Below are 16,898 nucleotides of genomic sequence, written 5' to 3' on the forward strand. Positions count from 1 at the left end.
GAACGGGACCCCCGGAGCTGCATCGGGACCCCCCCGGGACCCCCCCAGGACCCCCAGAACCGGACCGGGACCCCCCGAGATTGAGACCGGGACCCCCAGAACTGGACTGGGACCCCCGGAACCGGATCAGGACCCCCCTGGACCCCCCCCCCAGAACCAGATTGGGACCCCCGGGACCCCCTGAGAATGAGACCAGGACCCCCCAGGACCCCCCAGAACCGGATCAGGACCCCCGGGACCCCCTGGGACCCCCTCAAAACGAGACCAGGACCCCCCAGAACCGGATCGGGACCCCCGGGACCCCCTGGGACCCCCCCAGAACCGGATCAGGACCCCCAGGACGAGGCCGGGACCCCCCGGGACCCCCAGAACCTGCCCGGGGGACCCCCCCTCAACACCTGCAGCAGCACCGGGACCCCCAGGACCCCCCTGGGACCCCCCCAGGACCCCCCAAGGATTCAGCAGCCCCGGGACCCCTCCCCAAATTCGGGACCAGCGGCGCTGGGACCCCCCAGGACCCCCCTTGGGGACATTTTGGTGGGGGGGGGGAGGTGACTTTGGGGGGGGTCCAGGATTTCGGTGCCAAGATTTTAGGGACCCTCCCCCAAATAACCTGCAGCCCCCCGCCCCTCCCCCACCTTGTACAGTCTGTAAATACGGCCCCGCCCCCCACCCAGGCCCCTCCCCCCCTCGAGACCCCTCCCCCATTTTTAAGTTATTCCTGCCCTGAGTTGTTCCCCCCCTCCGACCCCCCCAAAATAAACCTCGAGACCCCCGCCCATGTGTGTGTGTGTGAGGGGGGCGGGGGGGTCCCAGGGTGGGCGGGGTTTGGGGAATTTGGGGGGCGGGGTTTGGGGGGGTCCCCATGGTGGGCGGGGTTTGGGGAAATTGGGGGGAGGGGTTTGGGGGGGGGGGGTCCCTAGGGTGGGGGAGGGGGGGATTTGGGGTGGGCGGGGCTCCCACCGTTAAGGGGGGATTAAGGGCGGACCCCCCCGACGTCACTCAAGGGGCGTGGCCAGCGCAGCGCCCACCCTTTAACGGTCATTTTGGGCGTGGCACAAGTTCCCTTATATGGTCATGTAGGGGGCGGGGCCAACCACAACAACGCCCTCAACGACTTGGGGCGTGGCCATGCCATTCCTTATAAGGCCATGAGCAGGCGTGGCTTCCTCCCACGCCCCGCAGCCAATCAGATCCCGCGGGCCGCTCCACCGCCCCCGCGGGCAGCCAATCAGCGCTCGGGGGGCGCGAGGCCACGCCCCCAGGGAAGATGGCGGCGCTGCGGGCGCTGCGGTGGCGGCGGCGGCTCCCGGGGCTCGGGAGGCGGCTCCTGGGGAGCGCCGTGAGTGGGGACAGAGCGGGGACAGCGAGGGGACAATGGGGGGACAGTGGGGGGGGGGACATGGAGGGGACAGGGAGGGGACAGAGCGGGGACAGCGAGGGGACAGCGAGGGGACAACGAGGGGACAGAGCGGGGACAGAGAGGGGACAGTGGGGGGATAATGGGAGGGGACAGCGAGGGGACAGTGTGGGGACAGTGGGGGGGACAGAGAGGGGGGACAGAGCGGGGACAACGAGGGCACAGCGAGGGGACAGAGAGGGGACAGAGCGGGGACAGAGCGGGGACAGAGCGGGGACAGAGAGGGGACAGAGTGGGGACAATGGGGGGACAGAGATGGGACAGTGGGGACAGGGAGGGGACAGCGAGGGGGGACAGAGAGGGGACAGAGAGGGGACAATGGGGGGACAGTGAGGGGACAGGGAGGGGACAGCGAGGGGACAGCGAGGGGACAGAGAGGGGACAGTGGAGGGGACAGAGAGGGGGGACAGAGAGGGGACAACGAGGGGACAGAGAGGGGACAGCGAGGGGACAGAGCGGGGACAACGAGGGCACAGCGAGGGGACAGAGAGGGGACAGAGCGGGACAGGGAGGGGACAGAGCGGGCACAGAGAGGGGACAGTGCGGGGATAATGGGGGGGGACAGCGAGGGGACAGGGAGGGGACAGAGAGGGGACAGTGGGGGGACAGTGGGGGGGACATGGAGGGGACCATGGCGGGGGGGACAGAGGGGACACAGAGGGCAGAGAGGGGGGACAGGGAGGGGACAGTGGGGGGGACAGCGTGTCCCCAGGGGTCCCCATGTCCCCGGTGCCACCCCCGTGTCCCCGTGTCCCCGGTGCCACCCCCGTGTCCCCATGTCCCCGGTGCCACCCCCGTGTCCCCGTGTCCCCAGGGCTCCCCCGAGGAGCGGCCGCAGTTCCCGGGCGCCTCGGCCGAGTTCGCCGAGCGGCTCGAGTTCATCCAGCCCCAGGTGCTGGCCGGGATCCCGGTGTACCGGGTGATGGACCGGCAGGGACAGGTGATCCGCGAGAGCGAGGACCCGCAGGTGAGGGACACACCTGGGACAGAGAACACACACCTGGGACAGGTAACACACACCTGGGACAGGTAACACACACCTGGGACAGGGAACACACCTGGGACACACCTGGGCAGGTGACACACCTGGGACAGGGAACACACACCTGGGACAGGTGAGACAGGTAACACACACCTGGGACAGGTAACACACACTGGGATCCCGGTGTACCGGGTGATGGACCGGCAGGGACAGGTGATCCGCGAGAGCGAGGACCCGCAGGTGAGGGACACACCTGGGACAGCGAACACACACCTGGGACAGGTAACACACACCTGGGACAGGGAACACACACCTGGGCAGGTAACACACACCTGGGACACACCTGGACAGGTAACACACACCTGGAGCAGGTGAGGCAGGACAGGTGACAGCACAGGTGCCCCACCTGGCCAGGTGTCCCTCACCTGCCCACCTGTCCCCAGCTGCCCAAGGAGCAGGTGCTGAAGCTCTACAAGACGATGACGCTGCTCAACACCATGGACAGGATCCTGTACGAGTCCCAGCGCCAGGTGAGGCTCACCTGGGCTCACCTGGGGCTCACCTGGGCTCACCTGGGCTCACCTGGGGGCTCACCTGGGGGCTCACCTAGGGGCTCACCTGGGCTCACCTGGGGGCTCACCTGGGCTCACCTGGGCTCACCTGGGCTCACCTGGGGCTCACCTGGGCTCACCTGGGGGACTCACTTGAGGGCTCACCTGGGGCTCACCTGGGCTCACCTGGGCTCACCTGGGCTCACCTGTGCAGGGCCGGATCTCGTTCTACATGACCAACTACGGCGAGGAGGGGACGCACGTGGGCAGCGCCGCCGCCCTCGACGCCGCCGACCTGGTGTTCGGGCAGTACCGCGAGGCAGGTGAGCCCCGGAGGGACAGGTGGGCACTGCTGGGGACAGGTGGGACAGGTGGGCACAGGTGGGGACAGGTGGGACAGGTGGGCACAGGTGGGGACAGGTGGGACAGGTGGGACAGGTGGGCACAGGTGGGCACAGGTGGGACAGGTGGGACAGATGGGCACAGGTGGGACAGGTGGGCACAGGTGGGCACAGGTGGGACAGGTGGGCACTGGTGGGACAGGTGAGCCCCGGAGGGACAGGTGGGACAGGTGGGACAGGTGGGCACAGGTGGGACAGGTGGGACAGATGGGGACAGGTGGGCACTGGTGGGACAGGTGGGCACAGGTGGGACAGGTGAGCCCCGGAGGGACAGGTGGGACAGGTGGGACAGGTGGGACAGGTGGGACAGGTGGGCCTGGGTGGGACAGGTGGGACAGGTGAGCACAGGTGGGACAGGTGGGTTCAGGTGGCACAGGTGAGGGGTAGGTGAGGCGCAGGTGGGACAGGTGAGGGGTAGGTGAGGCACAGGTGTGACACAGGGGTGGCACAGGTGTGCCAGGTGGCCTTACCTGTCCCAGGTGTGCTGCTGTATTGAGGTTACCCCCTGGAGCTGTTCATGGCCCAGTTAGAGCAGGTGACACAGGTGACAGGTGTAACCCAGATGTACCAGGTGTGACCCAGGTGTTCCCAGGTGTGACCCAGGTGTAACCCAGATGTACCAGGTGTGACCCAGGTGACAGGTGTAACCCAGGTGTAACCCAGGTGTGCCCTCACCTGTGCCAGGTGTGCTGCTGTACCGGGGCTACCCCCTGGAGCTGTTCATGGCCCAGTTAGAGCAGGTGACACAGGTGACAGGTGTGACCCAGGTGTTCCCAGGTGTACCAGGTGTGACCCAGGTGTGCCCTCACCTGTGCCAGGTGTGCTGCTGTACCGGGGCTACCCCCTGGAGCTGTTCATGGCCCAGTCAGAGCAGGTGACACAGGTGACAGGTGTTCCCAGGTGTGACCCAGGTGTGCCCTCACCTGTGCCAGGTGTGCTGCTGTACCGGGGCTACCCCCTGGAGCTGTTCATGGCCCAGTTAGAGCAGGTGACAGGTGTAACCCAGATGTACCAGGTGTTCCCAGGTGTTCCCAGGTGTTACCAGGTGTTCCCAGGTGTACCAGGTGTAACCCAGGTGTTCCCAGGTGTACCAGGGGTGACCCAGGTGTGCCCTCACCTGTGCCAGGTGTGCTGCTGTACCGGGGCTACCCCCTGGAGCTGTTCATGGCCCAGTCAGAGCAGGTGACCCAGGTGTGACCCAGGTGTGCCCTCACCTGTGCCAGGTGTGCTGCTGTACCGGGGTTACCCCCTGGAGCTGTTCATGGCCCAGTTAGAGCAGGGGACACAGGTGACAGGTGTAACCCAGGTGTACCAGGTGTGACCCAGGGGTGACCCAGGTGTGCCCTCACCTGTGCCAGGTGTGCTGCTGTACCGGGGCTACCCCCTGGAGCTGTTCATGGCCCAGTGCTACGGCAACGCGCGGGACCCCGGCAAGGGCCGCCAGATGCCGGTGCACTACGGCTGCGCCCAGCGCCACTTCGTCACCATCTCGTCCCCCCTGGCCACGCAGATCCCGCAAGGTGACGCACCTGGGGGGCACCTGGGGCTGCCACCTGGGGCTGCCACCTGGCCCCAGCCTGGGATGCACCCCCTGCCCCCAATTCCCCCCTTTTCCCCCAAATTTCCGCTTTGTTCCACCCTTTTTACCCAAAATTCCCCCCTTTTCCCCCAAATTCCCCCCCCTTTTTACCCAAATTTCCCCTTTTCCCCCAAATTTCCCCACTTTTTCCCCCCATATCCTCCCAAATTTGCCATTTTCCCCCAAATTTCCACTTTTTTCTGCCCTTTTTTCCCAAAATTTCACCTTTTCCCCCAAATTTCCCCATTTTTCCCCAAATTCCCCCCTTTTCCCCCCATTTCCCCCTAAATCCCCCCCTTCCTCCCAACGAAAAAAATCACGATTTTTTCCCCAAAACCCCCCATTTCCCCCCAACCCCTTTTCCCTTCCCCACCCCCCATTTTTTCCCGAAATCCCCGTTTTTTCCCCCAAACCCTTTTTCCCCCAAAACCCCCCGTTCCCCCCCCAAATCCCCCCCCTTCCTCCCAACGAAAAAAATCACGATTTTCCCCCCAAATCCCCCCCTTTCCCCCCCAACCCCGTTTCCCTCCCCCACCCCCCATTTTTTCCCAAAATCCCCCTTTTTGCCCCCAGCCGTGGGCGCCGCCTACGCCATCAAGCGCGCGGACGCCAGCCGGGCGGTGGTCTGCTACTTTGGGGAGGGGGCGGCCAGCGAGGGCGACGCCCACGCCGGCTTCAACTTCGCCGCCACCCTCGAGTGCCCCATCGTCTTCTTCTGCCGCAACAACGGCTACGCCATCTCCACGCCCACCTCCGAGCAGTACCGCGGGGACGGCATCGGTGGGGACCCGAAATCCCCAAATTTGGGGCGTTTTGGGGTGGTTTTGGGGGTTTTGGGGGGTTTTGAGTTGGGGGGTTTTGGGGGGAAAGCGAGGGTTTGGTGTTGGTTGGAAGGAGCGCTCCGAGAGGGTTTGGGGGTCTGGGGGAATCTCCACGCCCACCTCCGAGCAGTGCCGCGGGACGGCATCGGTGGGAACCCGAAATCCCCAAATTTGGGGCGTTTTGGGGTGATTTGGGGGTTTTGGGGGGTTTTGGGGTGATTTGGGGTGATTTGGGGGGTTTGGGGTGGGAGGTTTTTGAGTTTTGGTGTTGGTTGGAAGGAGCGTTCGGAGAGGGTCTGGGGGAATCTCCACGCCCAGATGGAATCGGTGGGCAGCCCCAAAATCCCCAAATTTGGGGCGTTTTGGGGTGATTTTGGGGGTTTTGGGGGGTTTTGAGTTGGGGGGTTTTGGGGGGAAAGCGAGGGTTTGGTGTTGGTTGGAAGGAGCGCTCCGAGAGGGTTTGGGGGTCTGGGGGAATCTCCACACCCAGATGGAATCGTTGGGCAGCCCCAAAATCCCCAAATTTTGGGGCGTTTTGGGGTGGTTTTGGAGGTTTTGGGGCATTTTGGGGTGATTTGGGGTGATTTGGGGGGTTTTGGGTGGGAGGTTTTTGAGTTTTGGTGTTGGTTGGAAGGAGCGTTCGGAGAGGGTCTGGGGGAATCTCCACGCCCAGATGGAATCGGTGGGAACCCCAAAATCCCCAAATTTGGCGGTGTTTTGGGGTGATTTTGGGGATTTTGGGGGGTTTTGAGTTGGGGGGGTTTTGGGGGGAAAGCGAGGGTTCGGTGTTGGTTGGAAGGAGCGCTCCGAGAGGGTTTGGGGGTCTGGGGGAATCTCCACGCCCACCTCCGAGCAGTGCCGTGGGGACGGCATCGGTGGGAACCCCGAAATCCCCAAATTTGGGGTGTTTTGGGCTGATTTTGGGGGTTTTGGGGGGTTTTGGGGTGATTTGGGGGGTTTGGGGTGGCCCCATCGTCTTCTTCTGCCGCAACAACGGCTACGCCATCTCCACGCCCACCTCCGAGCAGTACCGCGGGGACGGCATCGGTGGGGACCCGAAATCCCCAAATTTGGGGTGGTTTTGGGGGTTTTGGGGGGTTTTGAGTTGGGGGGTTTTGGGGGGAAAGCGAGGGTTTGGTGTTGGTTGGAAGGAGCGCTCCGAGAGGGTTTGGGGGTCTGGGGGAATCTCCACGCCCACCTCCGATCAGTGCCGCGGGATGGCATCGGTGGGGAACCCGAAATCCCCAAATTTGGGGCGTTTTGGGCTGGTTTTGGGGGTTTTGGGGGGTTTTGGGTGGTTTTGGGGTGATTTTGGGGGTTTGGGGTGGCCCCATCGTCTTCTTCTGCCGCAACAACGGCTACGCCATCTCCACGCCCACCTCCGAGCAGTACCGCGGGGACGGCATCGGTGGGGAACCCAAAATCCCCAAATTTGGGGCGTTTTGGGGTGATTTTGGGGGTTTTGGGGGGTTTTGGGGCTATTTTGGGGGTTTGGGGTGGCCCCATCGTCTTCTTCTGCCGCAACAACGGCTACGCCATCTCCACGCCCACCTCCGAGCAGTACCGCGGGGACGGCATCGGTGGGAACCCGAAATCCCCAAATTTGGGGCGTTTTGGGCTGATTTTGGGGGTTTTGGGGGGTTTTGAGTTGGGGGGTTTTGGGGGGAAAGCGAGGGTTTGGTGTTGGTTGGAAGGAGCGCTCCGAGAGGGTTTGGGGGTCTGGGGGAATCTCCACGCCCACCTCCGATCAGTGCCGCGGGATGGCATCGGTGGGGAACCCGAAATCCCCAAATTTGGGGCGTTTTGGGCTGGTTTTGGGGGTTTTGGGGGGTTTTGGGTGGTTTTGGGGTGATTTTGGGGGTTTGGGGTGGCCCCATCGTCTTCTTCTGCCGCAACAACGGCTACGCCATCTCCACGCCCACCTCCGAGCAGTACCGCGGGGACGGCATCGGTGGGGAACCCAAAATCCCCAAATTTGGGGCGTTTTGGGGTGATTTTGGGGGTTTTGGGGGGTTTTGGGGCTATTTTGGGGGTTTGGGGTGGCCCCATCGTCTTCTTCTGCCGCAACAACGGCTACGCCATCTCCACGCCCACCTCCGAGCAGTACCGCGGGGACGGCATCGGTGGGAACCCGAAATCCCCAAATTTGGGGCGTTTTGGGCTGATTTTGGGGGTTTTGGGGGGTTTTGAGTTGGGGGGTTTTGGGGGGAAAGCGAGGGTTTGGTGTTGGTTGGAAGGAGCGCTCCGAGAGGGTTTGGGGGTCTGGGGGAATCTCCACGCCCACCTCCGATCAGTGCCGCGGGATGGCATCGGTGGGGAACCCGAAATCCCCAAATTTGGGGCGTTTTGGGCTGGTTTTGGGGGTTTTGGGGGGTTTTGGGTGGTTTTGGGGTGATTTTGGGGGTTTGGGGTGGCCCCATCGTCTTCTTCTGCCGCAACAACGGCTACGCCATCTCCACGCCCACCTCCGAGCAGTACCGCGGGGACGGCATCGGTGGGGACCCAAAATCCCCAAATTTTGGGGCGTTTTGGGGTGATTTGGGGGTTTTGGGGGGTTTTGGGGTGATTTGGGGGTTTTTGGGTGGAAGTTTTTGAGTTTTGGTGTTGGTTGGAAGGAGCGTTCGGAGAGGGTTTGGGGGTCTGGGGGAATCTCCACGCCCAGATGGAATCGGTGGGCAGCCCCAAAATCCCCAAATTTTGGGGTGGTTTTGGGTTTTTCTTGGGCCAGGAGATTCCTGGGAATTTGGGATTAAAAAAAATCCTGGGATTTTGGGAAAAAATCCTGGGAATTTGAGGGAAAAGATCTGGGAATTTGGGGCAGGAAATTCCTGGGATTTTGGGGGAAAAGTCCTGGGATTTTGGGGGGAAAGATCTGAGAATTTGGGGCAGGAGATTCCTGGGAATTAGGGAAAAAAATCCTGGGAATTTGAGGGAAAAGATCTGGGAATTTGGGTCAGGAAATTCCTGGGATTTTGGGGAAGAAAAACCTGGGAATTTGGGGTGAGAGATCTGCGGGATTTGGGGCAGGAGATCTGCGGGATTTTGGGGGAAAATTCCTGGGATTTGGGGACACCAGTTTCGGGATTTTGGGACTGAAATCCCCCGGGTTTTGGGGTTCCAGCTCCCGGGCTCCTCAGCAAGGAGGGAAACCCCCAAATCCGGGGTTTTTCCCCCAAATCCGAGATTTCTTTCCCCAAAATCCCAGCGGGTTTTCACTGAGGAGATAAATCCCCAAATCCCGGGGTTTTTCCCCCCAAAATCCCGGCTTTTTTTTCCCCTCAAATCCTGGGGTTTTTTCCCCCAAATCCCGGGTTTTTCCCCCAGAATCCAAGCGTGTTTTCCCTGAGTAGACCAACCCCCAAATCCGGGTTTTTTTTTTCCCCCAAATCCGGGATTTTTCCCCCCAAAATCCCATCAGCTTTTCCCTGACTAGACCAACCCCCAAATCTGGGTTTTTCTTCCCAAAATCGCGGGTTTTTTTCCCTGAATAGACAACCCCAAAATTCCGGTTTTTCGCCCCAAAATCCCGGGGTTTTCCCCCCCCCAAACCCGGTTTTTCCCCTGACCAGCCCACCCCCAAAATCCGTGTTTTTCCTCCCCAAATTCCGGGGTTTTTTTCCCCCAAAATCCCCGGGGTTTTTTCTCCCCCCCAAACCCGGGTTTTTCCCCTGACCAGCCCACCCTCAAATCCCGGGTTTTTCCCCCCAAATTCCGTGGTTTTCCCCCCCAAATCCCAGGTTTTTCCCCCCAAAACCCCGGGTTTTTTTCTCCCCCCAAACCCAGTTTTCCCCCTGACCCGCCCACCCCCAAAATCCGGGTTTTTCCCCCCAAAAACCGCCGCCGTTTCCCCGCAGCCGCGCGGGGTCCGGGCTACGGGCTGCTCTCCATCCGCGTGGACGGCAACGACGTTTTCGCCGTCTACAACGCGACGCGCGAGGCGCGGCGCCGCGCCGTGGCCGAGAACCAGCCCTTCCTCATCGAGGCCATGACCTACAGGTGCGTGCCCCAAACGCGCCCAAAAATCCCCTTCTTACCCCCCCAAAATCCCCTTTTTTTTCCCCCAAAAATTCGGCTTCTTTCCCCGAAAAATCTGCTTTTTTTTAAAAAAAAAATCCAAATTTTTTCCCCTAAAAATCCGATTTTTTAGTTAAAAAATTCTGCTTTTTCCCCCAAAATTTGCTGTTTCCCCCCCCAAAAAAAACCTCTTTTTTTCCCCCCAAAAATCTGATTTTTCCACCGAAAAATCAGATTTTTAATAAAAAAATCCCATTTTTCACTCAAAAAAATTCAACTTTTTTCCCCCAAAATTTGCTGTTTTCCCCCCCCAAAAAACCTCTCTTTTTTTCCCCCAAAAAATCTGATTTTTCCCCCGAAAAATCAGATTTTTAATAAAAAAAATCCTATTTTTCACTCAAAAAAATTCCACCTTTTCCCCCCCAAAATTTGCTTTTATCCCCCCCCAAAAAACCTTTTTTTTCCTCCCAAAAATTTGCATCTTTTCCCCCCAAAAAATCCGACTTTTTCCCAAAAAAAATTTGTAGTTTTCCCCCCAAACATATGATTTTTTCTCAAAATAAATCTGATTCTTTTTCTCCAAAAAATTCCGTTTCTTTCCCCCCCCCCAAAAAAAAATCACTTTTCCCCCTAAAAAACCTCGGCCTTTCCCCCAAAATCCTCAGCTTTTTCCCCAAAAAATCCGATTTTTCCCCCCCCCAAAAATGCAGCTTTTTTCTCAAAGAACTCTGGTTTTTTTCCTCCAACAAAAATTATGTTTTTTCCCCCCTAAAACTCGACTTTTCCCCCCAAAAATTCCACATTTTCCCCCCTCTAAAACTCCTGGGTGCCGAGAACCAGCCCTTCCTCATCGAGGCCATGACCTACAGGTGCGTGCCCCAAATTCACCCAAAAATCCCCTTCTTACCCCCCCAAAATCCCCTTTTTTTTCCCCAAAAAATTCCGCTTCTTTCCCCGAAAAATCTGCTTTTTTTCCAAAAAATAATCCAAATTTTTTCCCCTAAAAATCCGATTTTTTAGTCAAAAAATTCTGCTTTTTCCCCCAAAAATTTGCTGTTTCCCCCCCAAAAAAAACCTCTTTTTTTCCCCCAAAAAATCTGATTTTTCCCCCAAAAAATCGGATTTTTATTTTAAAAAATCCGATTTTTCACTCAAAAAAATTCCACTTTTTCCCCCCCAAAATTTGCTTTTATCCCCTCAAAAAACCCCTCTTTTTTTCTCAAAAAAATTTGCATGTCTTCCCCAAAAAAATCCGATTTTTTCCGCAAAAAATTTGTAGTTTTTCCCCCAAAAATCCGATTTTTTCTCAAAATAAATCTGATTCTTTTTCTCCAAAAAATTCCGCTTCTTTCCCCCCCCCCAAAAAAAAATCACTTTTCCCCCTAAAAAAACCTCAGCCTTTCCCCAAAATCCTCAGCTTTTTCCCCAAAAAATCCGATTTTTTTCCCCCCCAAAAATGCAGCTTTTTTCTCAAAAAACTCTGTTTTTTTTCCTCCAACAAAAATTATGTTTTTTCCCCCCCTAAAACTCGACTTTTCCCCCCAAAAATTCCACGTTTTCCCCCCTCTAAAACTCCTCGGTGCCGAGAACCAGCCTTCCTCATCGAGGCCATGACCTACAGGTGCGTGCCCCAAACGCGCCCAAAAATCCCTTCTTACCCCCCCAAAATCCCCTTTTTTTTTCCCCAAAAAATTCCGCTTCTTTCCCCGAAAAATCTGCTTTTTTTCCAAAAAAAAAAAATCCAAATTTTTTCCCCTAAAAATCCGATTTTTTAGTCAAAAAATTCTGCTTTTTCCCCCAAAATTTGCTGTTCCCCCCCCAAAAAACCTTTTTTTTTTTCCCCAAAAATCTGATTTTTCCCCCGAAAAATCGGATTTTTAATAAATAAAAATCCGATTTTTTCACTCAAAAAAATTCCACCTTTTTCCCCCAAAATTTGCTTTTATCCCCCCCAAAAAACCTTTTTTTTTCCTCCCAAAAATTTGCATCTTTTCCCCCCAAAAAATCCGACTTTTTTCCCAAAAAAAATTTGTTGTTTTTTCCCCCAAAAATACGATTTTTTCTCAAAATAAATCCGATTATTTTCTCAAAAAATCCCGCTTCTTTCCCCCCCCCAAAAAAAATCACTTTTCCCCAAAAAACCTCAGCCTTTTCCAAAAAATCCTCAGCTTTTTTTCCCCCCAAATTTGCTTTTTTTCCCCCCCCAAAAATCCCGGGGTTTTTTTTGCCCAAAATCGCGGTTTTTTTTACCCCAGAATCGGCCACCACAGCAGGACCCACGACAGCTCCGATTGTCCCCATTTCCCCCGGATTTTTCCCGGGTTTTTTCGGATTTTTCCTGGGATTTTTTTCGAATTTTTCCCGGTTTTTTCCCATTATTTTTATTTTTTGCCCAAAATCCGTTTTTTTACCCCAGGATCGGCCACCACAGCACGAGCCACGACAGCTCCGATTGTCCCCATTTCCCCGAATTTTCTCCGGATTTTCCCCGGTTTTTTTCGGATTTTTCCTGGGATTTTTCGAATTTTTCCCGGTTTTTTCCCATTTTTTTTATTTTTTGCCCAAAATCGCGGTTTTTCCGCCAGGATCGGCCACCACAGCACGAGCCACGACAGCTCCGATTGTCCCCATTTTCCCCGGATTTTCTCCGGATTTTTCCCGGGTTTTTTCGTATTTTTCCCGGGATTTTTTCGGATTTTTCCGTTTTTTTCCCATTTTTTTAATTTTTTGCCCAAAATCCCGTTTTTTTACCCCAGGATCGGCCACCACAGCACGAGCGACGACAGCTCGGCGTACCGCTCGGTGGACGAGGTGAACTACTGGGACAAGCAGGACCACCCCATCTCCCGCCTGCGGCTCTACCTGGCGCGCCGCTCCTGGTGGGACGAGCGGCAGGAGCGCGACTGGCGGAACCGCTCCCGCAAAATGGTGCGGAAAACGCGGGGTTTGGGCAAAAATGGGCAGTTCGGGGAAAAATGGGGAGTTCGGGGAAAATGGGGAGTTTGGGGGAAAAAACCCGGGGTTTGGGGGGAAAATCGGGGGGAAAATCGGGATTTTTAGGGGAAAAAATGGGGATTTTCGGGGGGGGATATTCGGGATTTTGGGGGTTTTGGATGGGAAGAAATCGTGGTTTTGGGGGAAAAAATCGGGATTTTGGGGAAAAAATGGGGATTTGGGGAAAAAAAGAGGTTTGGGGGAGAAACCCAGGGTTTGGGGGGTTTTTGCAGGGGAAAAATCGGGATTTGGGGGGGAATATTCGGGATTTTGGGGGAAAAATCGGGATTTGGGGAAAAAAATTGGGATTTTGGGGGGGGGGATATTTGGGATTTTTGGGGGTTTTGGATGGGAAGAAATCGTGGTTTTGGGGAAAAAAATGGGGATTTTGGGGAAAAAATGGGGATTTGGGGAAAAAAGGGGGTTTGGGAGAAAATTCGGGAAAAAATCGGGGTTTTGGGGCTTTTTGGAGGGGAAAAATCTGGATTTGTAGGGGGGATATTCAGGATTTTGGGGGGGAAAAATGGGGATTTGGGGAAAAAAAGGGGTTTGGGGAAAAAACCCGGTGTTTGGGGGGTTTTTGGAGGGGAAAAATCGGGATTTTAGGGGAAAAAATGGGGATTTTGGGGGGGGAATTTCGGGGTTTTGGGGGTTTTGGATGGGGAAAAATCGTGGTTTTGGGGGAAAAAATGGGGATTTTGGGGAAAAATGGGGTCTGGGGAAAAAAGCAGGGGTTGGGGGGAAAATTCGGGGAAATAAATCGGGGTTTTGGGGCTTTTTGGAGGGGAAAAATTGGGATTTGGGGGGGGAATATTCAGGATTTTGGGGGAAAAAATCGGGATTTGGGGAAAAAAATGGGGATTTGGGGAAAAATCGGGGGGAAAATCGGGATTTTTAGGGAAAAAATGGGGATTTTGAGGGGGGATATTCGGGATTTTTGGGGGTTTTGGATGGAAGAAATCGTGGTTTTGGGGGAAAAAATCGGGATTTTGGGAAATGGGGTCTGGGGGAAAAAGCAGGGGGTTGGGGGGAAAATTCGGGGAAATAAATCGGGGTTTTGGGCTTTTTGGAGGGGAAAATCGGAATTTGGGAAAAAAACCCGGGTTTTGGGGGGTTTTTGGAGGGGAAAAATTGGGATTTGGGGGGGGAATATTCGGGGTTTTGGGGGAAAAAAGATCGGGAATTTGGGGGGGAAATATTCGGGATTTTGGGGGAAAAAATGGGGATTTGGGGAAAAAATGGGGTTTGGGGGGTTTTTGGAGGGGAAAACTCGGGGATTTTAGGGAAAAAATGGGGATTTTGGGGGGGGATATTCGGGATTTTGCGGGTTTTGGATGGGAAGAAATCGTGGTTTTGGGGAAAAAAATCGGGATTTTGGGGAAATGGGGTCGGGGGAAAAAGCAGGGGGTTGGGGGGAAAATTCGGGGAAATAAATCGGGGTTTTGGGGCTTTTTGGAGGGGAAAAATTGGGATTTGGGGGGAGAATATTCGGGGTTTTGGGGGGAAAAAAGATCGGGAATTTGGGGGGGAAATATTCGGGATTTTGGGGAAAAAATGGGGATTTGGGGAAAAAATGGGGTTTGGGGAAAAAACGGGGTTTGGGGGGAAAAAGTCAGGGAAATAAATCGGGGTTTTGGGGCTTTTTGCAGGGGAAAAAGCGGAATTTGGGGAAAAAACCCGGGGTTTTGTGGCTTTTTGGAGGGGAAAAATCGGGATTTGTGGGGGGGATATTCGGGATTTTGGGGGAAAAAATGGGGATTTTGGGAAAAAATTGGGTTTGGGGGAAAAAACACGGGGTTTGGGGGGTTTTTGGAGGGGAAAAATCGGGGTTTTAGGGGGGGAATATTCAGGTTTTTGGGGAAAAAGAACAGGTTTTGGGGGGAAAACGGGGGTTTGGGGGAAAAAACCAAGGGTTTGGGGGTTTTTGGGGGGAAAAATCGGGATTTTTGGGGGAAATATTCGGGATCTTTGGGGGAGGTTTTGATGGGGAAAAAATCGGGATTTAGGGGAAAAAAAATGGGATTTTGGGGCGAAAACATCGGGATTTTGGGGTGGGAAATGTTTGGGATTTCTGGGGTGGGAAAACCGGGAATTGGGGCTGGAAATGCGGGAATTGGGGCTGAAAAACCGGGAATTGGGCTGAAAAATCGGGAATTTGGGCTGGAAATGCGGGAATCGGGGCTGGAAATGTGGGAATTGGGGTGAAAAACCGGGAATCGGGGCTGAAAAGGCGGGAATTGGGCTGGAAATGCGGGAATTTGGGCTGGAAATGTGGGAATTTTTGCTGGAAACGCGGGAATTGGGGCTGAAAACGCGGGAATTTTTGCAGAAAAGGCGGGAATTGGGCTGAAAAGGCGGGAATTGGGGCGAACAGGCGGGAGTTGGGGGTGAAAAACCGGGAATTGGGGCTGAAAAACCGGGAATTTTTGCTGAAAAACGCGGGAATTGGGGCTGAAAAGGCGGGAATTGGGCTGGAAATGTGGGAATTTTTGCTGAAAAGGCGGGAATTTTTGCTGGAAACGCGGGAGTTGGGGCGAACAGGCGGGAATTGGGCTGAAAAGGCGGGAATTTTTGCAGAAAAGGCGGGAATGGGCTGAAAAGGCGGGAATTGGGCTGAAAAGGCGGGAATTGGGCTGGAAAGGCGGGAATTGGGGGCAAAAAAGGCGGGAATTGGGGCAAAAAGGCGGGGGTTGGGTTTCCCAGGTGCTGGAGGCGTTCGAGCAGGCCGAGCGGGAGCCGAAGCCGCCTCCCCACCTGCTCTTCTCCGACGTTTACCTGGAGATGCCCCCGCGGCTGCGGCGGCAGCGCCAGGAGCTGCAGCGGCACCTGGAGACCTACGGCGAGCACTACCCGCTGCAGCACTTCCAGAAGTGACCCGAAATCCCGGGAATTCCCCCCAAAAAACGGGGTTCCCCGAGAGTCCCCAAATCCGCCCCAATCTGCCCCAAATCCGCCCCAAATCTGCCCCAAATCCGCCCCAAAACTCACCTGGAGACCCCCGGGGGGCACTACCCGCTGCAGCACTTCCAGAAGTGACCCGAAATCCCGGGAATTCCCCCCAGAAAACGGGGTTCCCTGCTGGATCCCAAACCTGCCCCCAAACCGCCCCAAATCCGCCCCCAGATCCCACCTGGAGACCCCCGGGGAGCAGTTCCGAAAGTGACCTTAAAACCCCGGGAATTCCATAAAAAAATACCCGAGAATTTAATTTAAAAAATTACCCGAGAATTCCATTAAAAAATATCCGGGAATTCCCTAAAAAACACCCCCAGAATTCCTTAAAAAAACCCTAGAATTCCCTCCAAAAAACCCGGAATTCCCTAAAAAAAACCCCTGGAATTCCCTAAAAAACACCCCCAGAATTCCTTAAAAAAAAACCCTGGAATTCCCTCAAAAAAAACCCCGGAATTCCCTAAAAAAAATACCTGGAATTCCCTAAAAAACCCCCTGGAATTCCCTAAAAAAACCCCCGGAATTCCCTCCAAAAAACCCCCGGAATTCCCCGATCCCGCCCCAGAATCGCCCCCAATAAACGGCGTTCAGGAGAGGAGGAGCCTCGGGAATTTTGGGGAGAAAACCCTGGAATTTTGGGGCTGGATTCCCGGAATTTTTGGGGATAAATTCCGGGGATTTTGGGGCAGGATCTCTGGGATTCTGGGGAGAAATTCCCGGAATTTTTGGGATTGAATCCCTGGAATTTTTGGGAAGGACCCCCGGGATCTGAGGGCTCCGGGAATTTCAGGAACATCCCGAAAAAATAAAAACCCCAAAATCCGTGAAAATTCAAGAATTTCTTTGGCCACGCCCCCTCGCTGAGGCCACGCCCACGCGGCTCCGGCCGTGGCGCCCCCTGGCGGCCGGGAGGTCCCACCCACTTCCCCTCATTAGCATAAATTAACATTTTTGCACCTTTTTTTATTTTTGGGGGGTTTTTTAATTGAAATTTCCTCTTTTTCCAGGTTTTTTTTTTCCTTCCGGGAAGGGGGGGAGGGGGATCCAGTGGGGGGAGGGTTCCCCAAAAATTCAGGGATTCCCCCCCAAAAATTCGGGGATTCCCCAAAAACCGGTATTTCCCAAAATCCCGGGGATTCCCCCCAAAAATCCCGGGATCCTCCGCGCCTCGGGAATTTTCGATT

At 55.5% G+C, this 16,898-nt stretch overlaps 2 protein-coding genes across 3 annotated transcripts in view; both read left to right on the forward strand.

Annotated features, from left to right (window-relative positions):
• LOC132341166 (2-oxoisovalerate dehydrogenase subunit alpha, mitochondrial-like) overlaps positions 1–1,038 on the forward strand; it is an 8,753-nt gene extending 7,715 nt beyond the window's left edge. Inside the window, 1 exon segment of the mRNA XM_059872494.1 lies at positions 1,008–1,038. Within this exon segment, the coding sequence (XP_059728477.1) occupies positions 1,008–1,038 (31 nt within the window).
• A 216-nt stretch (positions 1,039–1,254) lies between these two features.
• Positions 1,255–16,544, forward strand: LOC132341175 (2-oxoisovalerate dehydrogenase subunit alpha, mitochondrial). Of its 2 annotated transcripts, XM_059872528.1 has the most exons (9): positions 1,255–1,342; positions 2,235–2,387; positions 2,846–2,932; positions 3,168–3,276; positions 4,713–4,874; positions 5,507–5,713; positions 9,609–9,750; positions 12,525–12,696; positions 15,466–16,544. In XM_059872528.1, the coding sequence occupies exons 1-9, from the start codon at positions 1,271–1,273 to the stop codon at positions 15,634–15,636; spliced, it is 1,275 nt and encodes a 424-aa protein (XP_059728511.1). In that variant the 5' UTR covers positions 1,255–1,270; the 3' UTR covers positions 15,637–16,544. The 2 variants fall into 2 exon arrangements, with proteins under 2 accessions (XP_059728511.1, XP_059728512.1); XM_059872529.1 differs by lacking the exons at positions 1,255–1,342; positions 2,235–2,387 and adding an exon at positions 2,546–2,642.
• Positions 16,545–16,898: the final 354 nt, after the last annotated feature.

The sequence above is a fragment of the Haemorhous mexicanus genome, chromosome 36, assembly GCF_027477595.1.
Source record: "Haemorhous mexicanus isolate bHaeMex1 chromosome 36, bHaeMex1.pri, whole genome shotgun sequence".
Classification (NCBI taxonomy): Eukaryota; Metazoa; Chordata; class Aves; order Passeriformes; family Fringillidae; genus Haemorhous; species Haemorhous mexicanus.

Excerpts from the sequence above, each read along its gene's own strand:
- LOC132341175 (XM_059872528.1), top strand. The coding sequence starts at position 1,271 with ATGGCGGCGCTGCGGGCGCTGCGGTGGCGGCGGCGGCTCCCGGGGCTC. Across the intron at positions 2,933-3,167 it reads TGTACGAGTCCCAGCGCCAG|GGCCGGATCTCGTTCTACAT; the intron begins GTGAGGCTCACC and ends TCACCTGTGCAG. Across the intron at positions 9,751-12,524 it reads ATCGAGGCCATGACCTACAG|GATCGGCCACCACAGCACGA; the intron begins GTGCGTGCCCCA and ends TTTTTACCCCAG.